At 38.5% G+C, this 24,351-nt stretch overlaps 2 protein-coding genes across 4 annotated transcripts; one reads left to right on the top strand and one right to left on the bottom strand.

Annotated features, from left to right (window-relative positions):
- Positions 1-263: 263 nt before the first annotated feature.
- trmt61a (tRNA methyltransferase 61A) lies at positions 264-16,340 on the bottom strand. Its single transcript, XM_048204369.1, has 4 exons — positions 16,135-16,340; positions 14,362-14,755; positions 7,359-7,625; positions 264-1,011 (listed from the first exon to the last, which is right to left on the bottom strand). Exons 2-4 carry the CDS (start codon positions 14,690-14,692, stop codon positions 692-694), a joined length of 918 nt encoding a protein of 305 aa, XP_048060326.1. The 5' UTR covers positions 14,693-14,755; positions 16,135-16,340; the 3' UTR covers positions 264-691.
- ckba (creatine kinase, brain a) lies at positions 15,560-24,069 on the top strand. Of its 3 annotated transcripts, none has more exons than XM_048204367.1 (8): positions 15,560-15,705; positions 18,938-19,125; positions 19,292-19,446; positions 19,614-19,746; positions 21,263-21,434; positions 21,871-21,994; positions 23,390-23,579; positions 23,688-24,069. In XM_048204367.1, exons 1-8 carry the CDS (start codon positions 15,695-15,697, stop codon positions 23,864-23,866), a joined length of 1,152 nt encoding a protein of 383 aa, XP_048060324.1. In that variant the 5' UTR covers positions 15,560-15,694; the 3' UTR covers positions 23,867-24,069. The 3 variants fall into 3 exon arrangements, with proteins under 3 accessions (XP_048060324.1, XP_048060323.1, XP_048060325.1); XM_048204366.1 differs by lacking the exons at positions 15,560-15,705; positions 18,938-19,125 and adding exons at positions 16,998-17,168; positions 18,301-18,505; XM_048204368.1 differs by lacking the exon at positions 15,560-15,705 and adding an exon at positions 18,397-18,505.
- Positions 24,070-24,351: the final 282 nt, after the last annotated feature.

The raw sequence follows: 24,351 nt of genomic DNA on the forward strand, positions 1-24,351 counted from the left end.
GAACAGACCGTAACAGCCTTGAATTCAGAGCACTAGTGGTGAGAAACTGCTGATATCACTTCAATGAGCACAAATGAAAACCTCACAATCAAACAAAGCTTTACATGACATTGTCTGGTGTAAATTTTATCCTGACACATATACGTCATGGACAACATACATTTCCAAGCCACTCTATCTCGTTTTCCCTGAGAGGTCAAATATCTGTGCAGTAGTTGCACACAGCAGCTGACTGAGAAAGAAATACAAAAACTACAACTATGTTTTTTTTCCCATTCCAATATAATTTATTGTAGTAAAACAAAAGATCCACTTGTATAAAAAAAATAAAAGCACACAAATAAAAACATGAACATCAATCTGCACTGCAATTTATTGTTACATTGATGTAAAAGCCCATCAAGCTGTTAACTGATCTTTCACATCTAAATGAAGCTAAACAAGTCCACAGGGGTGCCCAATCATGTTCCTGCAGACTTCAGAGCCAACCCTGATCCAACACACCTGTCTCTATTATCAAGTGCTCCTGAAGATCTTAATTAGCTGGTTCAGTTGAGTTTGATCAGGGTTGGAGCTGAATTTTGCAGAAAGGAAGATCTCCATTAACAGGATTGGGCACCCACGTCCTTGCATGACATTTAGAGAGCCTGCGTTACAACAGTCTCCTCTGTGGCCAGCTTCAGCTATGCTTCTAGTCGCGTGGTTTGGTAGCAAAGGTGAGGTATCCCGTGTGTCCTGCCATTTCTCTTGGGGGTGTGGCAGTCTTGCAGATTACAGAGGTGTTCCCAGTGTTTGGGACTTCCTTTTGACTAAGATCTGAAGCCATCTGTGTGCTGTTAGTACAGTCCTCCTCTGGTCCAAAGTCTGGTAAGGGCAGAGTGACAGATCGAACGTCATGCACCCGCAACAGAACCTCCAGTGTGCAGATCTCCTCAAAGCCATGGTTCAATAAAGCCTCACAAGTCCTCTGGACCTGCTCTATACACGGTGAGAAGGAGCAGAGACGACCTCCTGAAGACAAAGTCAAGAAGAAAAGAAGTGAGCTTTTTTTAGTATTATTAGCATTCATACTAAAGCAATAGTAGTATGAGTAGTACCCCCCACATTTTTGGAGTGTATACTTTTTGACAAACATTAGCATATGTGCACAGTCAAACGCATTGCCTTTCAAAATATACTTATCACAAACACGGCTGCTCACACTAGAAAGTTTCATCTTTGTCCAGTGTCTGCGCTATTTCTCTCCTGAAGTTATGAGAGATTGAGAGAATGTCTTTGTACTTGTATAAAACAGGAGTTGCGTGTCTCTCTTAAATCACTCATACAAGCGTTGGTTTAACACACATCAATTGTTGTTCCATCTCTTCTGTAAAACAACGGACTGGGAACAGTTTTGCTAACTTGCGGACAAACTAATTATTGCAAAAAAAATAAAAATAAAAATAAATAAATCAATGCATGTGCAAGCCAAGCGTACAGGTACAGAATATGTGCAGTTAGGAAAATAAAAATAAAAGTATGTGTGTACTATGCTTAACTATACTTAACTAATGTGTAAATGTAGTATTAAACTATTATTTTGAAAATTCCAAGAAACTGCTCTTTTACATGACTGATATTTGGATCTCTGTGACTCACACCATGTCTATCTTCAAGTTTGCATCTGTTTTTTATCAAACCACGGAGCAGATATGCAAGTCTCCAGCACTTGTGCTACGTAGTTTATTAGTAGTTTAAATTATTCTCCATGTTTGAAAGCAAATAAAGCGATAAAGTTCACACTTTTGGCTGACGTCAAATCAAACCTGAAACTTGAAATAGGCAACTTGAAACAGGCACATATTATTGTTCAGTGCTTTTTAAAGAAATGGCCATGTGACCTTGACCATGTTCCTCAGTAGATCCAAAAAATTCATGCAGTAATTATTGCTGTAAACTGAGGGGCAGTCCCAGAAAGAATGCGTGATATTTTACACATTTTCTGCATTAATTTCAGGTTTAAGTCAGCAGAATCCGGTGTAGTGGATGTAAAGCTGAAGTGCATCACTAGGGGCATCAAACAGAAATGCAAAACGGATCAAGACTCCACCCAACTGCCATTGTAGGTAGCCCCGCCCCAAAAATCACATAATTGGCTGAGTACAGAGTTACATCACACCCTCTCACACAAATAAAGCAGAGTTCTGTGGATGCAGATTTCATGCAGGTCTGCTGAGAATAATCAGGAAGTGATGTAGTAAAGAATATGGTTCCTCAACAGGCCTACTGGAAACTGCCAATAACTCACTAAGCTGTTAAGAGTTAGAGAGCAGTCGACATGCATATGTTTGCATATTCTTGCCTTACTGTTAAACGGTCTCATCATAACAAGATAGATAGAGGAAGGGTGGTTAAGTGTTTGAAACAGCAATTCTCTTCCACTCCTTTGCCATCTTTCTCCACTAACACGAATGGAGGGAATTTGGGCTAAAGGTGGTATTACTAACATGCACAAGAATAGCCACTGCAGATCAGAGTAAGAAGATAGACAGGGTGCTGTGAGGAGAGGAGTATATTGAGAAAGATACCATAATGGGTGTAGTTTACTCTTTGAATCTATCTTTAGATTCAATCCAATCACATTCACCTAATCCAGCATGAGCCCATCCTTCACTCTCAACATTCATTATAGAACTACACTGAATGGGAACCACTGTAGGAAAGCAATGTAGGACTGTTTCAGTCTCGCTCTTGAGCCTGACAATTCTCACAGGAGATGCATCAGGGATATAAAGTCACTTGACAAATTGATTAAAACAAATCAAATGGTGCCTAAACAAAATACTTTTCTAAAACAAATAGTTCAGGTCCTCAATGCTGATTGTTAGCATTGAGTCACAGTAACAGTTGCGATGCAAAACTCTGTTGACCATTGTACGTCGTTCCTAAAGGTACCTTTTAGCCATTATAATTATTCACAATAAAGCCCCCAAACCAGTTCAGTGGAAACTCCGCCCCACAGCCAATTCAAAAGATTTCATTGGTCATGTCAATAACATGTTGTTTGCCTACACCAAACACTAATCTCTTACCCTACCCTTCACCCTAACCAATGAAATTAGCTGCAGGGTGCAGGTTTCCACTGAACTGGTTTTATGCGCCGTTTACTGCCTTCATGGGCTGCTGGGCACTGAAGAGCCAAAACATTATGACCAGTCACAGGTGAAACGAATATGAATGAACATGAATTGATCATCTCCTAACAAGACCACATATTAAGGTCTGGGTAGATCAGATAATCAGTTATCGTTATCAACGTATTGGATGCAGGAGAAATGGGTCGGAACAAATATCTGAGCAACTTTAGCTGCTTTTCCATTTTCCTTTTGGGCTGAGCGGTTCTCATTGCGTACCTGTTCCATTCCGCGCCGACCCAGGCCAGCTGGTACGGTTACGGTTTCGTTTTCCACTGTGGGGCTGATAACGGCCACTCTTTTGAATGTAATGCAAAAGCGCCAGTCGTTGCCTTGGTAGCACAGCGGTTTACTGATAATATGAGATGTAAATAATCACCGCGTTATGGAAGATGATCAGAAATTTATTTCAATTTTATTATTAATTTGCATTTGCGGTGCTTAGAGCGCTTAGCCAGCTACAGAGACACCAGGCAACAGACAAGTGACCAATCCTGAGTGTCGACGTCACTTCACGGATTCTACCAGCACCATTCAGCATGATTAGATATCCGTGCCGAGAATTCTGGGCTGAGAACGGTTTGTAATCATGCCGTGCCATACCAGGCTCCAGTGGAAACACAACTGGAACCATTCCTTACCATTCTAAGAACAAGTAAGACAAAATTAATGATGGTTATGGAAGCAATGTGTCAACAAACAGTGCATCGCACTCTGATGCGTATGGGGCTGTCTAGCCGCAGACCAATCAGAGTGCCTGTGATGACCCCGTCCACCGTCGGAAAGTGCCTACAATGGGCATGTGAGGGTCGGAACTGGACCTTGGAGCAGTGGAAGATGGCTGCGTGGTCCGACAAGTTTAATTTCCTTCTACATCACGTGGACGGCCACGTAGGTGTGCCAACTACCTAGGAAAGTGATGGCACAATGACAAGCCGGTGGAGGGAGTGTGATGCTCTGGGCAATGTTCTGCTGGGAGACCCTGGGTCCATCCATTCATGTGGATGTAAATTTGACAAGTGCCACCTACCTGAAAATTGTCATGAAGAGGTGGACTGATGTTCCATGGTGGAAGTAGCCTCTTCTTTCAGCAAGTGTGTGGCACCCTGCCACACTGCACATATTGTTCAGGAATGGTTTGAGGAACATAATGAAGTGTTCAAGCTGTTGCCCTGGCCTCCAAATTCCCCAAATCTCAATCCAATTGAGCATCTGTGGGATGGGCTGGACCAACGAGTTCAACCCACAGCGGCTCCACCTCACAACCTACATGACTTGAAGGATCTGCTGTTAACTTCTTGGTGCCAGATACCACAGGACACCTTCAGGGGCCTTGTAGAGTCCAACCCTCTGTGGGTTGCACTGTTCTGACAGCATGCAGAGGACTAACAGCATATTAGGCAGGTGGTCATAATGTATTGGCTCATCGTTGTATATGACCAATGATTTGAAACGCTTATGGGCAAATCAAATAGCAGTCCTCACACAAAGCACATCCATCTTAAGACTGGAATACACTACACAACTTTTAAAAGCTGAACAGTATCATACACTTGACTTCATAGAAAATCTGTCCATCATACTGAACAACTGAGGATCACACACACTACCAGATTTTCAAGTCGTTCCAAATACAACAAACTCCGAAACATGCGCCTCGTTGCTAGGAGATGCATGACCAATGTTAAACACACTCAAAGAAATTTGTAACTCTTTTTCTTTTTGCCGAATGGGTGGCAAATTCGTAGAATCTCATTTGTACATTTTTAAATGATCTGCTTACGCCCCACTAAAGATTTAGGTGTGGACCTTAGTTTTTTTCTCCTAAAAATTTTACATTTTCATATGAATGAAATCGAAGTCTGTGCCCATCATAAACTATGTGATTTCTATGAAATCCATCAACTAAATGCCCAAAGGCTGCTGAACAGCTTCGGAATTTTGGCAACTAGTGTCTACTCCAGACTGCAAATCGGGGCAAAATTATTTGGATTTTAGATGGATTAGATTTATTGGAAAGTATTGATTGGAAAATCTCAAACATGTTTGATAGGTTGAGCCAATTTTAAAACAATATTTTCATTGGTCATGCATCTCCTAGCAACGAAGTGCATGTTTCTGCATAAGTTTGTTTTGTTCAGGACGACTTAAAAAGCATGGTAGCGTGTGATCCTCGGTTCGTGCATGAGGGCCAGTTTTTCTCTGTAACCATTTACGTTGTCGTCAAGTAGAGAGAGAGAGAGAGAGAGAGAGAGAAGTTGATTGTGTAATTCCATTGACAAATAAGGCCTTTGCATAAAAACGCAGTCATAAACAGACATCAGGTCTCCTGGCAACCAGGCTCAACAGGTCTCCTGGCAACAGGGGCCTGGGTAAGAAGAGTCACGCCAACAGATCGAATTCTCTGAGCACTTAAACCAGAGAACAAGACTGAAAAGCCAAAAATTGGAAGAAAAAAAAGACAGACAGGATAAAGAATCAGTTCAAATCACAACACAATAATTGTTGCATCATAGTAATAAGATGCACATGTTGTGAGAAACATGTTACTAGTCAAGGACAACTGGCTTGGAGTTTACCAAAGTTTCATAGTGAAAGTTTCATAGTTTCTGCACTGAAAACTCCTAATAAGTATTGCACAACTAAGTCCACTTTTCTAAAGAAACAGAAAGAGACCAGCAAATGTATGAGAATTCCAGAGCCTTGCCCATGCTCACTGAAGTCTCACCGCCTGCCCCTTTATGGTCATTACCCTGGCAGCAAAAACATCTTGCATGTGTGTATATTACAAATCAAAGTCTCTGGGGGGGTGGGCGTAACGTAGAGCGTGGAAGAAATTCCACAATTATGAGACAGAGACTCCAACAAACATTTCCTCCAGGAGATCCTCTCTAATCTTATACTCCGCTAAGGCAGATCTTTACATGCATGTAGACAAATGAAATGCATTTGGGTAGTTGATATGAAATTGCTGGCAGTGTCTTACTGCATGACGTTACTTCAACCAAAATTGTTTTAAATTAATTGACATCTTGTAAAATTATTGTACGTTTTAATGACTTCATTTTAATTATATCAAAAAAGAAAGGAAAAAAAAAAGGAAAAAATATGGTCACTGTCAACTTCCCATTTGTCAAATGTATTAAATCACATAACCTGCTGAAAAAAACCCAACAACCATTCAACTACATCTAAGCTTCAACCTTTACTAAGACAGGAAAGTTATAGGTTAAAAGCCAAGGGCTATTCATTTTTATGAAAATTCCTTTTTCAATATACTATTGACACGGGGGAATAATTCATACCAAAGGACTGCTGACCCCTTACTGGGACACTGACTAGTCTGGGCCTGCCCAGTAGGGCAAAGTGGGTAGCAGTTCCCATGGAAACAGCCTCTTGCCAAGTGGTTAGGTCACTTCAGAAGAAACCATTTCTGACATGGCCACTCGATAAAAAAAATAAAAATAAATAAAAAATAGTTGTTCCAACAGACTGATCAAAGAAACCACAGACAACTATGTATGCTGTTCAAGCTGGGCAAACTCTTTGAGCTCAAACTCAAAGTCAAAGTCTTCATGATTAATTAAAGTTACTGGTGTGACATCATTTTGGCACAAAACTAAGATGTAATTATGGAGAACATAGCCTCCGTCTATGATTCACAGAAGCTGCCTCCATAACTGAGATGAAAACCTACACAAAAGACTTAAACAACAAAATTCACAATTTAAGAATTATGATTCTCACCCAAAATCTCCCATTCCATTGAGGTTATTTGGGCATTTCATTGAGGTCAATGGCAGATGAGGGTAGTTTTTAGGCACATATTACACACTGCAACTTTTTTTGGGAAAAATTCCCTTGATTTTACTATGGTATTCTTAAAAGTTCCTTGGTTATCCAGGAACATACCATGGTATATATTGTATATTAAAGTACCATACTTACACAGTACTTTCTGTAAGCGTATGCATATTGATCATTTTAAAACGGCACCATTTGTGTGCCTGCAACATTTTGTGTTCATAAAGGTCACTGTAGTATTCAGTAGCATTTACTGTATATCTTGTGATTTGGAGACTCATTTTAGTTGCTTCATACATTAAGAATAAGTCATGGCGATGGAAAACCATTTAGCATTATTATTGTTATGTCTCATTAGTTATTTCAGTTATGAACTCTCACCCTTGCGTTTCAAGGCCCTCTTGGCATGTGTGACTGCCTCCCACGGAGAAGGGATGTCTAAAAAGACTGCATCGGCTACACCTGTGATGCCAAAGCCCTCCGCACACACATCCTGGTTTCTAACAGTAACCAGGTGAGACACCTTGTGCTCCTTGAACTCCTGGATGGCCTTCTCGGCTCGCTGAGCGTGGAACTCTACTGTGTGCAGGTGGCCGGTGGGAGCAATGGTCCGCAAAATGGAGTGAGACAGAGAGCCGCTGCCTGTACCTGGAAAACAGACACAAAATCTTCTGTTATGACAAGCCCACCACTGGGAAAAAGTGGTCTGAGTTTGAGATTATAAAATTATTATTAATGAATTACATTGTTTTTCTGGAATACAACAGTTTCAGACACTCGGAATATCAAAATCTGGTTGTATTCCAATTGCATGTATAAATGTAAACACATTCACCTCGTTGACATAACCACATTAAAGGGACAGTGAATAGCGACCAGACAGGAAATTAAGATCTTTTTAATGAAACCTGAGAGATGTCCCACCACTAGAAGTCCACCAAAACATTCAAGCTTCAAAAAGTTCATAATAAAGAGGTCATAAAAGTAGTCCATATGAATCGATCTGTTTAATCCAGATTTTTAAAGAGACATGATCGCTTTATATGATGAACAGATTTAATTAGGCTTTTATTCAAATATAAACATTGATCAACACACATACATAGAGCACATCAAATATGCTAAATGGAAGCTCAAACCTACTTGCTTGACGCACAAGAACAAACCTTACTGATTCCCGCGTATCGTGCAAGTACGCTTGAGCTCCTGTTTACCATATTTGATGCGCTCCATGTACGCGTGTTGTTTAGTTTTTATGTGAATAAACACCTAATGACTTTTACAATGTTTTTATGAACTTTTTGGCCACGTTCACACAGCAGCAGAATACGGTTATCAGTCCTGTATTTGAGTCCTTAATAGTTACATTCACACACATTGCAATTATTTATGGGAGTGACAACCGCATTCTATAACCGAACTCACACCAGTCAATTTTCAGGACTCACAGCCACTCAGAAATTCCGCTCTGTGTGAACGGAACAGGACTGGACAACTAGTTGTCTGTCGTGTTACACAGTGCGAGGGAGCCGCTCTGCTAAGGTGTTTTGTGTGAGGTTTTGGTAACTCACAGCGACAGAGATATGAGCTGTGCGTCATCTTAAGGTGTTAGATCCAGTCACTGTTCTCCACTGGAGAGGCTCCCATCAGTTTTGTGTTTCCTTTTGAAATTCAAACGCAGTGTCATGCGCGAGACGTTGCAAAGGACGTGACGCGAGTGCAACAGTTAAAGACTCCATCTAGTGTGGGTTTACATTGGTCCTGCTGTTGGTTAATGAAGTTTGATGAACTCACAGTTCAGTTGGTCTCGTCATGTCAAAAGTGATGAGACTTTTCAGATTAAATGGACGTCGCCTTCTTAAATTTTATGTTGGTCACTGTCGTTATGGTTACTAGTAAGAGAATACGGGCTTGACTCTCGCTGCACGTTCACACAGACAGTGTTCCAGGCGCTACTGTAAGTTGCTGTGTGAATGGGACATTTCGAGACTCACACCTGTAAGTAAATGTGGTTGTCAATCCAAAAAACTGACAGTGTGAACGTGGCCTTTGATGCAACAAATTTTGGTTGCATGGACTTTCAATTGAGAGACAAAAATCTCTCAGATTTCATTAAAAATATCTTCATGTGTTTTAAATATTAACAAAATGTATGGGTTTGGAACAACATGAGATTGAGTACAGGATGGCAGAATTTTGGGTGAAATATTCTATTGGTTAAACCAATATTTCTGTTTCTAGAATAAGACAACTTGCATGTGCCTGTATTAATCAAAATTTGGGTCAGAATAAGCACCATAATAAACATTCTTTAAATCTGCAAATTCTGGGTGACTGCATTTTTAATTGCAATTGTAATATTCCTGTACGGTATGCCTCTTTCAGAATAAAGTCTGAACCTTAATTAGAAAATTGTGTATGTAAATGTAGTCAAGACCCTCCTCATACTAACTTTACATGCACTGGGATTCAGATTAATAGGACAATCTGCTCAATGCATTTAAGCCAATACTAGGGACAAATAAGGTAATTTACAGAGGGACTGACAACACCATAGTGTCTTGCACTCTCATGACATTTTACAGTTCATTGCACTGTTGTGTGCTTTTGTCTATGACATGAATGAGAATTAATGAGTTGATTAAGTTGCTGTGCAGAAAAACATGCCCCACAATAAATGGTAAATGCAAGAGAATGGCAGGAAAAGTACATGCATGTAATTGAGTATTCGGACCACTAACATGTATACTGGAATATTCCAGTAACAAAAAGAATCATATAAGAAGAAAATTGACCTTATTCAGAAAAGAGTGTGCATATAAAAATGGTCAGTAATAATGTGTGGATGAACAATTACATTGTGATGCGCGTGCATGTGAACACGTTCTGGTATTAATGGCCCATCTTCCTCTTCAAGAACCCATTAGCATGCCTTTTGTTCTCATGGCAACAATAGGGTCAATGTTTGGTCTAAAGCGTCGCATTCAGATAGAACAGTGACTGACGTAAGAACGAGAGGCTCAGTAGGGGAGAAAGAACACACAGAATTATTCCAAAAGAAATATCCGACAGTATCCTTGAATGATGAAAAACAAACTTCAGCTTGCACATGTGCCAATTCTGTGGCATATGATATCTAAGTGTTAAATGCTTGTCCAGCTCAATGAGTTTGGAGGGCACTGGGGACAGAGAAGAGTGTTTTGTGTGTGTGTGCACGCTCAACATCCGTTTAATGGATTCATTCAGAATACAAGAGGACCAACACATTGAATGAGCCAAATTGAAAAGTGTCTTGTCTTCTTATCACTGCCTAGCCTCCTCTGCCCACTCCAATTAGTCAAGTCAATTTTATTTGTATAGCACTTTTCACAATACACCTTGTTTCAAACTGAAGCAGATTTACAGAAATCATGATGTTATCGTTTATAATATTTTAATATCTACATGCCTTCTAGTTGCATTTATAAGATCAGAGCTGGCCGATAATAGTTTACATTTTACGAAGAGATAAACAATCAAGCAGCTGATATTTGCTATATAGCATACATCGTTTTGCGTGAGTATAATGTACTTATGCATGTAAAGCTGAATACTTATATATACAACTTTATATAGCTGTACAATAATACGGTTTACATTTTGCGACAATATAAACCACCAAGCAGTTGAAATTTGCTATAGTATATATTGCTTTACATGAGCGTACTGCATTTATGCAGGTAAAGTTGGGTGTACTACTATATATCCAACTTTAAAGTGGATTTGCAAAGCTCCCCCTACAGGTTCCTTCAGTGAATCACACTGTCGTAAATACTCCAAGCGCAGCTCTGGACTACAACGACTACAACGCTCACCAGCGGAGTAGTTTTGCAAATACAGTACAAGAAATCTCGATGGAGGTGGGTAATTTTCGAAATTGTCTTATAAAGTCATAATATATACATTGTTTTTGAATTACCGTAAAGCATTTTGTCACTCTCGCGTGAACGTGAACATGAGGCGAGATTGTGTCGGGTCGGCGATGCTCAACTTGCAGGTGCTGTTTTCTGGCGTAGACGTGCCAGAGGGGGTTAGTGCTCGCCTCAAACACACCACTACAAGTCAATTAACCATCGTAAGGACTTAGAAAACTATTTATGAAGGTAAAGAAGTTACTTAGTTCTGCTTTAAATAAATCGCTGGACAATAATATAGTTTTGTTACCCTCAAAAAGTTGATGTTGTACAGAATACTTATATGATTATACTTTCAAGGAAGGAAAAACAGAAGTATAGAGTACTTACTTAATCGGCCTGTATTTTTGGTGTAAAGGCCACTGAAGAAAAAAAATGGCTATGAACAGGGTATCTGTAAATCAAATTTAAGGCTTTTTAAGACCTCCACAAATTAAATGAATACCACATAGGCGGGGTAGGGCATTGTCTTTTGTTTTTGGAAATGGGCAGTGGGGGAGGTTTAGATGTTCCAGGCTTATAATAATAAAAATGCAAATGAACAAACAAGTAAAGGTGACACACAACAAGTATATTTGTGCAAAAGACAGCATATCTTAGTTCGTTGCTCATGTATATAGAAGAAATAAAGCAACCCCAGCATACATTTTCAGGCCTTCCCGCACCTTTAGGTCTCTCGTGCACTGGAAAGCTTCTCCGATATTAATGCGGGTCCTACTTCTTGCCCGATCGTAACCCTTCTTTTTAACGTTATATTCCCCGGGCGTTTTCCTCTTTTGAATATTCTGTCATCTCTCTCTATCTATAGTCATTCTACTAATATCGGTCTTATGCACTCAGCTCTCTCTTCCCCCATCATGAGTGTATATACCATTTATGCTGATAGGCTACAAGTGTGTTTTGGTGCATGGTCCAATCCACTTTTCAACAGTTTCTCTCAAAACTCGCTTACTGCACCTTTAATGTACAGTATATATTTTACAAATGCTATGTTTAAATTACCATCATGTTAATGTTACATTTTAAAATTAATATATTATTTTGAAAACTGTATATCTGGGGCAGAAAACAAAACCACCCGCACTCGCAGTGGGTTCAGAGAAATGTCCACTTGGAAGATAAGCAAAGTGAGGGAGTATTTTGATAGCCTACAAACAACTTTTCTGTTTTCTTTTATGTCATGCCAAACTAGCATATAATTAAGCTTGTTTATAGGCTTGTTATACTACCGGTTATGAGGGACAATACGGTATGAAATTTTATATTGGATTAAAGGAGGAACATGAAGAATTAAATATACTTGACACTTGAACAGTTGCTATATCAACATCCTAACAAAGAGAATAAGCTTAAATAATGTATAGTTGTCAGTAGAAGAAGCGTGTTCAAAATCTGGACATGCAACTGGTTGCCGTGGTATCAAACAACAACACTTAACGTGCTGACTAGTGTGGACTACCTTTTATTTGAAGAAATGCGTTTATAATAATAGACCAATGGCTTTGAACTTATTGGTCCTGTGCTGCCTATTGATTCAATTGATTTGAATAAATATATGTATAATATAATGGATAACGTTGCTTAAAGGGTTAGTTCACCCAAAAATGAAAATTATGTCATTAATGACTCACCCTCATGTCGTTCCAAAACCGTAAGACCTCCGTTCATCTTCGGAACACAGTTTAAGATATTTTAGATTTAGTCCGAGAGCTTTCTGTCCCTCCATTGAAAGTGTAGGTACGGTGCACTGTCCATGTCCAGAAAGGTAATAAAAACATCATCAAAGTAGTCCATGTGACATCAGTGGGTTAGTTAGAAGTTTTTGAAGCATCGAAAATACATTTTGATCCAAAAATAACAAAAACTACGACTTTATTCAGCATTGTATTCTCTTCCGGGTCTGTTGTCAATCCGGGTTCACGACTCCGCAGTGACAGTGCTGATGTAAGACGCTGATGACGTGTTATCCGGTGCGCCCAAGCTTCGTTTACAGTCTGAGGGAGACGCACGCTGTATTCAAGCTATTCTACATTGTTTGTATTTTGGTATTGCTATATTTTTTAAAATGGTGCGTAAGTGTACATGTCGCGGATGTCCTAATAGCCAAAAACAACGACATAAAAGTGCATTACCAACGCAGACAGATGAAAGGATTCAATGGAATCAATTAAATGGAAAGGATTCCGGAAGAGAATACAATGCTGAATAAAGTCGTAGTTTTTGTTATTTTTGGACCAAAATGTATTTTCGATGCTTCAAAAACTTCTAACTAACCCACTGATGTCACATGGACTACTTTGATGATGTTTTTATTACCTTTCTGGACATGGACAGTCTACCGTACAAACACTTTCAATGGAGGGACAGAAAGCTCTCGGACTAAATCTAAAATATCTTAAACTGTGTTCCGAAGATGAACGGAGGTCTTACGGGTTTGGAATGACATGAGGGTGAGTCATTAATGACATAATTTTCATTTTTGGGTGAACTAACCCTTTAAGTGAATGCTCAAGTTTAATATACAAGGCAAGAACATTGCATGTATCTGACCTGTTTTTGGCGGCATTCAGGGATTTGACTGTTCATAGATTAAAGGGATAGTTCACCCAAAAATCATCATTTACTCAAGTTGATCCAGACCTGTATGAATTTCTTTCTTCTGCTGAACACAAAAGAAGATATTTTGAAGAACATGGGAGACCAAACAGTTAATGGGCCCCACTGACTTCCATAGTATTTTTTTCCATATCATGGAAGTCAATGGGTTCTTCAAAATATCTTCTTTTGTGTTCAGCAGAAGAAGTAAATTCATACAGGTTTAGAACAACTTGAGGGTGATTAAATGATGACAATTTTGAGTGAACTATCTCAAAAATGTGAATATTTGAAAGTCTATTTAATATTAATAACATTAATAATCACATTAAACCATATCGTGATTCCTGTTTTTCTGTACCAAAATGTAAGACATCTTGAAATTATCATTAAGACTTTTCTTATACTGTGTAAGATATTTTATGGGCTTAAATTTGAAAAAAACAAAACTGAATTTAAAAATTTAAGACTTTTTAAGGACCTGCAGGGACCTTGATAAAGATTCAAGCTAACTGGAAACTACTACTATTGTTATTGTGCTGCATATTATCTGACAGGGTGAGCTGTCTTTGAGCTTTGTAAGAGTAGGGGTTAGGGCCTTGTCAGTCTGTCAAGCAATATGGAGCACTTTCACTGATCAAACCAGCATCAGCACAATATGAATATGAACAATGTCCTTCTGTGTATATATGACTTGAGTTCACCTGCTTGACACTTAAAAGACACTGAAAATCAAGCAAAGTATCTTCTTGCTAAAGCAAGGCTCAGATTGTATAGAAGATCTTTAGTAATTCAGACGCCCAAAACCCTTTGATGATTCAAAGACTCATTCTTACCTGACTCACAGACGACAGAGCCCGGTTTGAGGTCCAGCATCAGTGTGATGTTGGCAATGTCTGTCGTGTAGAGGATCTGTGTTCGGTGGGGAAGGTTGACGGTCCACAGCTCTGGTGTGGGGTGCAGCACATAAACCCAACCACCCTTACTGCAAGTCACTTTGGAACCAAAGCGCTGTCCAATCAGGTCGCTGGAGTGGCGGATAACCCCATAGCGGGTCTGCGTCTGAGCTCCTGACTGAACTTTGACAGGCATCATGGAGTCATGACCCAGGAAGATAATGACGACATCCCCTTCTTGGATGAGCTCGGAGTATTCCACAAAACTCATGAGGTACAGCTGGGTTTCAGCTTCAATGAAAAGTGTGGCCTTGGATGATTAAATTATGCTGGTCTGCCATAAATGAAAACACATGAACACATTATTCTCATAAGTAATTCTCATGTAATCATATTTAAATTCCTTTACAGACTAAATTGAATATTTAGGTTATTCTAACTTTTAGAAAATTAATATTTGTGTTAATTAAAAAAAAAAGCATTGACTCAGAGAATTAATTATAACGTGCTTATGAACATAATTGTGTCTAACAATTGTGACAAGGTCTCTAACAGCTTGGCAATAAAGTGCTAAACTGTCATGCTTTTGGAATCCTATAATAATAATACACAAATTTCTGTACTTTTTGAGAGACAAACCAATTAATTGAAAACATTGAAAATACACTACACTGTGCTGGCACTTCTTGGGGGATTATGTCTTATATGTCTTTTGTTGGTTATTAAAAAAAAAAAGACTAAAACCGACTCTGATTACCAACTGAATACCAATTAAAGAAATATTGTAAAGAAAACAGATTTTTAAATATTTAAATTAGAGAAAAATAAAAATAATAACACATTATATATATATATATATATATATATATATACACACATATACATATACACACATACAATATATATATATATATATATATATATATATATATATATATATATATATATATATATATATATATATTTTAAAATCCCTTTTTAAAATAAAAGGCGTTAAAAGAAATAAAAAAAATAATATTGTACTAAAAGAAAACTAATGAGTTTACAAATTGAGCTTTTATTATTTTATCCAATATATTAAGATACATAAACAAACAAAAACAAAACATGAGCATGTTATACGTAAACTACTCAAAATCCAGTCAGTGCGTATTTTGATTTAAAAAGTTGTAAACCGTTAGAGTGACCGTTAGTACAAACCTGTCAAGACTGAACATTACCAGCATCTTCTGTGTGTAACAGCAGAACTGAGACAGTTCAGAACAGCAAAAAAATGGGCCATATGTAAGTTAATCTGTTAATAATGCACTTACAGATATCTGAAAATTTCTATTATTTTATGTATCAGATTCAGCAAGGTCATTGTCCTTAATGACGGGACGAACCGGAGAAGCGGATTCGCTAACGGCGACTTCGATTATCTGAGAGCACATAATGAATGACACGGTTTCATTACAAACCATCTATTATTTAAATATATTAATCTTTTTAAAAGGTCGTGTTTACATGAGGGCTACACTGAATGTGAAATAAAACTTTTTAAAGAGAGCATTCATTACATCGAGAGCAAACTGAAGTGTTTTTCAAAGTGTAAACACAGTAACGTTATACATTCATTGCTGGAAAGGAAACCTGTGACATGCCTGAACGAACGTAAGTTACATCGTTCGACACAACGATATGTTTAACCTAAAGAAGGACTCAAAAACTCACCGTTTCTGTAATTTTGTATTTGTGAGAGAGCAGAAAGAAGGTACAGCACGTGTGTGCGGCTAGTTTGCTTGATAAACCGCATGTACGTGCAGACGCGGTCTACAAAGCGGCTCTATAGCTCATGTGGATGGACTCAAACGCATGTGAACCAGATGTGAACGCGTTGCCCGCCATATACAAATCTACAACTTGTCGCAAAACGTCAACTTCCCACGACACAACCAGTCTCAGGAAAATGATGTAAGAGTATTTTAAAGGAACAGTATCTGTTGCGTAAACGTCAAGATAAATTAGACATTTGCGTGGAGGTTTAAATTCATCAGGACGGCGTTTCCTAGCCCCACAACCCTATAGTCATAAGGCTGAAGTATCATTTCAAACCAGAAATGCGCTCCTGTTAAGTCAGATTATACTGTATATCATTTTAGCATTATAATCAAAGACTATTAACACTTTGATTATAATGCATATTAAAGTCAAATTTAAACAAAAACAATCAAAGCTGTGGGTCTCCCAAAGCAACATATTCCGAGTGGCATCCACACATATGTATAAGACTTGCACACATTATACATTATGCTGTTTTCTTTTTTAAAAATAAATCTATTAGGCTACATATTAATTTATTGACATTCCCAATCCCAATATAAGTTGTATTTTTTTTTTTTTTTTACAGGTTTAATCATGCAAAATCAAACACTTTCCAAGTCAACTACATGAGAATAACCTGCCTAGGATATAGCTTAATAAAATTAAACATACATTTTCTTACATTGTTAAATTTTTGCACATTTTCTATATTACATATTTGTTGAGAGCAGTCAAACTATTCCAGTCCTGTTCTTCCAATGGGATGAATGGACTGCAAATAGCAGCCAATGGGAGCGGCTTTCCTGTACTATAAAACAATCGCTCCATCATTATCTAGTGCTGGAGAACAGACAGACGCCACGTACAGTTCATACTCTACCGTAAAAATAGGGATCTTTGTGTCAGCCCAGTCTTCCTCTAGTTCTAGCAACCCTCAACCCACGGTAAGGCTTCATTGATAAGTTTTCATCTCTCTTGTTAAAGTAAAAGCTTAAGCAAGACCGCAATTTAAATTGTATTTGGAAAAAGTAACTACGCTATAAATGGCGCTTTAAAAGGTTCTGGATAAGCCTTTTGAGTAAGATTTGCATTTTAGTGCATTGTGGAGGTCTTCTATCATGCTTTTTCTGAACATTTTAGGCTTCTTCTGAAAGAAAGCGTCTCATATTCAGACCATGACAGCTCAACCTTTCTTTCTTTAGTTGAAGTGGTGCCGTCCAGTGGACGCCCAGTTTAAGTCATCGATAGCATCATCGAAATGCGAAAGTTTGTGCATTTCACTGACTAGATATAGACCTGAATCATCTGACGATAAGGAAATTACATTTACAGTTTGTTGAGATGGTTTCAACACATATATAGCAAATCAGAAATTCATTTAAAAGAGTTCCAAGGACCGATTTACACGTACATAGACTTTTTAATATTTTTTATCAACATAAAAAGTAACAATTCTTGGTTTATTTCCAGTCGGACATGACAAAAGTTACTTTCGGTTCATTTATAAACCAGATTAATTCTTTCTGTAACCCCTCCGACTGATTCGTTTTTGATTCACTATAAAGAATCATTCGGGCATCGCTTCACTGGCCGCGCTTAATGTATTTGATTCACTGAAAAGAATCGGTTCATAAGAGTCATTCGTCACGCTATAGATTCATTTAAGACATTCTGGCACCGTTAAATAGTAGTGCAACATTTAACGTTATTTTTTAAAATTGTTACAAATTTTTACAGTATTTTTTGTGAATATTTGCACAAATTATTTGTTATTTTACTACAACGTCTCTGTAGAAAAAGGGTTCCCTAAGGTTTCCCACAGTATTTCTGTGTGGAAACATATTGGTCACATTCATCATTTGACTTTTGTAGAAATTTAACACCAATCACGTGCATAAAAGTAGGTAGTAACTAGAACAGTTTCCATCTTGTATCGATATGTACAACTGTATGCAAGCAAAGTCTTTTTCCAGATTTATTCACATGTCAAGATGGAGGTTAGTGTTGAACCTCTTGGCTTTATTTCGCATTCAGTGTAACCACAGTTATTTTCCATCCCATTCCCACCACACTCAGAGAACAGCAGCCATGCCTTTCGGGAACAGTCACAACCAGCTGAAGATGAACAACTCCTGTGAGCAGGAATACCCCGACCTCAGCAAACACAACAACTATATGGCCAAGGTCCTCACATCGGCGCTGTATGAGAAGTTGCGCTCCAAACAGACACCCAGCGGGTTTACATTGGATGATGTAATCCAGACCGGGGTAGATAACCCAGGTAAAGACCCAAAGCAACTCAAAGTCCTCCAAAGACCACCTCTCGTGTGCTTTTTGAACATATGGGTGTATTGCGAGCTTTGAAACTACAATCAGAAAGAAAAGCGTGATTATCATGGCATGTTAGACAGTGACCTTGCTGACTCCTTGTTTTAGTGCAGAGGGCATCTAATAAAACATTTCCTGTATAGATAAGACCAACGATAAGACCAACGTCTGTGCAAAATGCAATGACATAGAAAATACAAGTCTAGCTGTCATATACTGTATAAAAGGCTATATGAAAGACTTGAAACAGGTCATGAACGCAGAGTAAAACAGAATATTTGATAAGACAAATGGTGCTAACCCATTTAGAATACAACAGGTGACTTCGTCCTTCGGCAGCAGAATGTGGTATTTTTACACCCCATGTGTTGTTGTATTTATTTAGCAATACTAAACTAGCCAGGCTGACCATCAAGCAGCGGCCAGCTGAGGAAGAGTATCCAGACCTCACAGAGCACAACAACCATATGGCCAAAGTCCTCACTCTGGACATGTACAAACGCCTCCGTCAGCGCTGCACACCCAACGGCTTCACCATAGATAACGTCATTCAGACTGGCGTAGATAATCCTGGTAAAAGAATATGCATAGTCTGTCAGGGCTCAGGGGTCAAGGTTTAGATATTCCTAATAGAAAGCACTTGATGTTTAGCAAGGATTTTTTTTTTGTAGTTAAAAGTGCCGGGACTCTGAGGTGCATGGCTCATAATTTGTGTACATGGATCTGTTTCCAATCTCAGGCCACCCCTTCATTATGACTGTGGGTTGTGTGGCTGGGGATGAGGAGACCTATGAGGTGTTCAAGGAGCTGCTGGACCCTATTATTCAGGACAGACATGGAGGATACAAGCCTACAGACAAACACAAGACTGACCTCAACCCCAATAACCTCAAGGTATGAAGTTGAAGGGATAAATCACCCCCAAATAATTCTGTCAACATTTACTCACCCTCATGTTTTAAAGAATGTTTTTGTGCAAAAATTAGACCCCACTTTCTTTCATTGATCATTGATATGGTGATATTGCTTATTCCAAAGACTAAAACTTTCTGCTCCTGCAGGGTGGTGATGACCTGGACTCCAACTACGTGCTGAGCTCTCGCGTCAGAACAGGCAGAAGCATTCGTGGATTCTGTCTACCGCCCCACTGCAGTCGTGGAGAGAGAAGAGCCGTTGAGAAGCTCTCTGTGGAAGGTACATCACTGCAGCGCCACATCGGTTTATTTGAAACACGACAAAAAGATGTGCTGCATCCCAATATGCTTACTATCCATCCTAAAATAGTATTTGAAATTATAATTAGTGTGTCCCAAACCGAAGTTAGTAGCAGTTAAGGTACTTGGATGGTTCACTATTTAAGGTGGAAAGTTCATGCACACTTTAATGGCTGTTATTGCCTACAACCCATTGAGATTTGGAGGAGGATTTGGTTCAGTTCAGGGTTATTATAGTTAAATAAAACTAAAACCATAAAAAAACAAACAAAAAAAACAAACATTTTCGTTACTTGAAATAAATAAGATACAACAAAAGTAAACTTTTTTTTTTCTTTCAAATTTCAGCTAGTTGCCAAGGAAACATTTCTCATTTTAATTTTAGTTCATTAAAATGACTAAAAATTGTATTTAAAAAAAAAAAAAAAAACTACATAGACAATAATAATAAAAAAACTACTGAAACACAACAAAATTACTAAAACTTTACAATAAAATGAAAATGGAAAATTTCTAAATAAAAACATTCAAAATATTAATAAAAACTTTAATAGTATCTCAATGATACAAAAATATCACTGCTACATACACATATAAAAAGTGTTAAACTAAAAAACATGGTGAATGTGTAAGACCGATAATTAAGTCGAGGTTTATATAAAGGGGTTTGAGTGTTTTTTTTAATAATCATTATCTAGGCTGATGAAAAATAATTTCTTCTGCAACAACAGTGTGAACTTTTCTAAAAATATGTTTGGCAATTTGCATCATGCAAAAACATGAGGAGAGTTTTCCGTATCAAAGACTAACGACTGACAGATCAATGTGATGCTGCTTTTCTCTCCAATATGGAGGGAAGAATTAAGTAGGGTAAATTAACTGAAAAATAGTTTGTTTAAGAGAATGTTAACTTTGAAAAGATGATTGACAGGCGAGTTTACTGTGACCGAATGCATGTAACTGTGTGACAACGTGGTTCGATAAAGACACAGTTATGATGTAGTAGTACGTCCCAAAACTTGCGTAATCTTCTGCTGCACACTCAAAAGTATGTACTTTTTCTTCACAGACAAAATACATACTTTTATAGCATAACATGGCAAATTGGGATACAGCACTTATTTTCATATTGGTCATGTGGCTCCCTCTAGTGGTGTTGAGTATCATCATGTGTGATTGAACCAAGATGAATACTTCTTTCTTAGACATTTTAATCTGTACTCTATCATAATGTTTCTTTATTTTTATATAAGATGGTTACACTTTTTATTTTAAGGTGTCTTTGTTACACTGTGATTATGCATTACAGAGAAATATTAAGTAACTACATGTACTTTAGGATTAGGGTTTGGTTTGGTTTAGGGTTAGTTGCATGTAATTATGCATAATTTATAGTTATTACTGGAGTAACTACATGTAACATATGTAACAATGACACTGTAAAATAAAGTGTTACGATAAGATAACTCACAGATTTGTTGATCTGTCTGCTGTAGCTCTGGGTGCCCTGACTGGGGATCTCAAAGGAAAATACTACGCCCTGAAGAACATGACAGAAGCCGAGCAGCAGCAGCTCATTGATGACCATTTCCTGTTCGACAAGCCTGTATCTCCCCTGCTGCTGGCCTCTGGGATGGCTCGTGATTGGCCCGACGCCAGGGGCATCTGGTCAGTGTTCTGGACTGTCCTTAATGCACTGCTTGTGCTACTTTTGTTAAGGAGAACCTACTTCCTGTCAGTTTGTTCCAGATTCTACAGATACAGACAGCACCAGCATTTTGTTCTGCATGTTTTTAGCAATCTTACACTAAAACCACACAGCATCAAATGTGCTGAAAAAAATTGTTGGTTTTTACTACTGGCTTGACATTAATTGAAACAAAAATTTTTATAATTCCTAGAATTTATTTTAGTTCTACAGTTTAGATGAGTGTCAGATACACTATTTCGTTTTTTCTTTTTGACCAGATACACTTATCTGTATCCAGTTTTTATATTTATATATCAGACACCATACTCTGGCAGCGTTCTTTCCTGGGAAAGCATTGCATTTTTGTGCTGGACTTAGAAGACATTCCCTCACTCATTTTCTTCTTGTCTCCAGGCACAATGATAACAAGACATTCCTTGTGTGGGTGAATGAGGAGGACCACCTGCGTGTCATCTCCATGCAGAAAGGTGGCAACATGAAAGAGGTCTTCACCCGTTTCTGCACAGGTCTCACTAAGGTATTACATCACTGTGATGCTACAAGTCATGCATGTGATCATAAAGGCCTGTTCTCACCAGGAATGATAACTATATTAGTGTTGATTTACACCGTGTCTACACCGGACACGAGCAGCTCGACGTGATGTCAAAAGACAATAGAACCCATTATAATCCATGATATTGTCTACACTGGATGCGGCACAGCGTGACGTGACTCAGCGCAACAAATTCCCGACAGTAAACGAATTCCCCGTTCTATTTCTGACGTAGTCTAAGTGCTTTCCAACAGTCGTCTTGTCGCGTTCAATGTAGACCCCTTTTAGCTGTTGCGGCGTGATGCAAAAAAAGCCGCATCTGGTGTAGACACGGTGTTAGTTAATCTGGAGCGGGGGTACATTTCCCGAAAGCATCGTTGGTCAACTATGGTCGTAAGTCCCATTGAACTTTATTGGTAACGATGGAACTTGCGACCATTGTTCGCTTTGGGAAACGCACCCCAGAATGATCTGGATTTGGATCCTGCTATCCAGCATCAGGTAATCCATCTTACTTATGTGCCAGTTTTTCAAAGCAAAATTGTATTGGATCACCCTGATCCAGATACACACATTTTCATTTTACCAAATCTGGATTACTAGTGCTGTACGGAGCCCCTGAAATATTTCACTGCTTTTGCGTTCTCTCAGAAAGGTTTTGCGTAGCGTTCACCCAAGAAACCTTGTTCACTCGCCAAGAAATTTTGTTTAATATCTTATGATTTTGCCAATGTAGCTTACAAACAGTTATAAAAAACACAACTATTTTTGTTTGATATTTACTGTTAGGGGATTATTTTATGACGCCAAAGTCTCTTTTTACTTTACTGTAGGCTACCCGAAAGGCTTAATGGGTATATATCAAAACCAAGATCGGATTTTGTGATCTAATTTCAAAATCTTTTTTTCTTTTCAACAACCAGTTTTCAAGATTTGAACCAATCCGATAGCCGAAATCCAATCAGATTACTTTTGAACAACTGGTCTTTGCTCGGAATAAAACCTGCTCCGGAGCAGGTTTAGCAGGTGATGAGCACCGCTAAAAACCGGTCTTCAATCCCAAAAAAAGTGTTTGTTCTAACTAAACTCAAACTTACCAGGATAACCGCTAAAACCGGCTTTGTGAAATAAGCCACATATCATTGCTCAGTGTCACTATTGTTATTTTTATGGTATGGACTTCCCTTTCCCTATTCTCACAGAATTAGTACAATTATTAAAACTAGATTTAGCATCTTGTATTAAAATACACTAATGACAGATATCTTAATTATCCTGAAAGTTCTTTCTCATAAATTTGCTTTGTCTTGTAAATGAAATGATTTTAGATATTCAATAGCTTGAACAGAGCTGCAAAAAAAATGATTTTTCTTTCAGATTGAGGAGTTGTTCAAAAACAAGGGTCACGCGTTCATGTGGAATGAGCACCTTGGCTACGTCCTCACTTGCCCATCCAACCTCGGCACAGGCCTGCGTGCAGGAGTGCATGTCAAACTGCCTAACCTCAGCAAGTACCGCCAGTTTGAAGAGGTCCTTAAGAGACTGAGGCTGCAAAAACGTGGAACAGGTAGGAACTGGAGAAAATGTAACAGCACATTACTATAACGGAGTGTTGTGAACAGAACTACTGCATGTAAACTGATGGCAATAAGAAAGTGGTGCCTCTGTTCATTAGGTGGTGTGGACACTGCAGCTGTGGGTGGTGTTTTTGACATCTCCAACGCTGACCGCCTGGGCTTCTCTGAGGTGGAGCTGATGCAGATGGTGGTGGATGGAGTCAAACTGCTGATAGAGATGGAGAAACGGCTAGAGAAAGGCCAGTCCATTGATGACCTCATGCCTGCCCAAAAGTAGACTGCACTTCACACATTCTTCTCTCTCCACCTCCCCACACCTTTGTTAACTGATTTACTGAATGTTTGTTGACTTGTTCTTGAAAGACATGTTTTATTTAAGAGTCCTTTGTCTCTGCTCTGGTGCGTTCTTGTTACACGTACAGATGTCTCAGGGCAAAACATGGATGAGAATATCTGAAAATAAAATTTGGCTCGTATTGACCTGCTTTTTGTCTTTATTCCCTGTTCTGTCCTCTTGACAATTCCAGGGTTCCCATATTCATTTAACTTTTACCTGTTCAGTTTTACAGTTATTCATGATTTAATAATTATTCAAGGATTTTTAGAAGTTTTTAAAGAAATCACACTCACAAAGTAATTCCTACCCAATGCAAAGGTTGAACTGAAAATGATTAGAAATATATCCACCTTATTCCTACACCCATGGTGCTTTGCGTGAATTATGGTGTAACTTACGCTAAGCTGTAGAGAAAGGCTCGCTCT

This window comes from Megalobrama amblycephala, linkage group LG10, assembly GCF_018812025.1.
Source record: "Megalobrama amblycephala isolate DHTTF-2021 linkage group LG10, ASM1881202v1, whole genome shotgun sequence".
NCBI lineage: Eukaryota > Metazoa > Chordata > Actinopteri > Cypriniformes > Xenocyprididae > Megalobrama > Megalobrama amblycephala.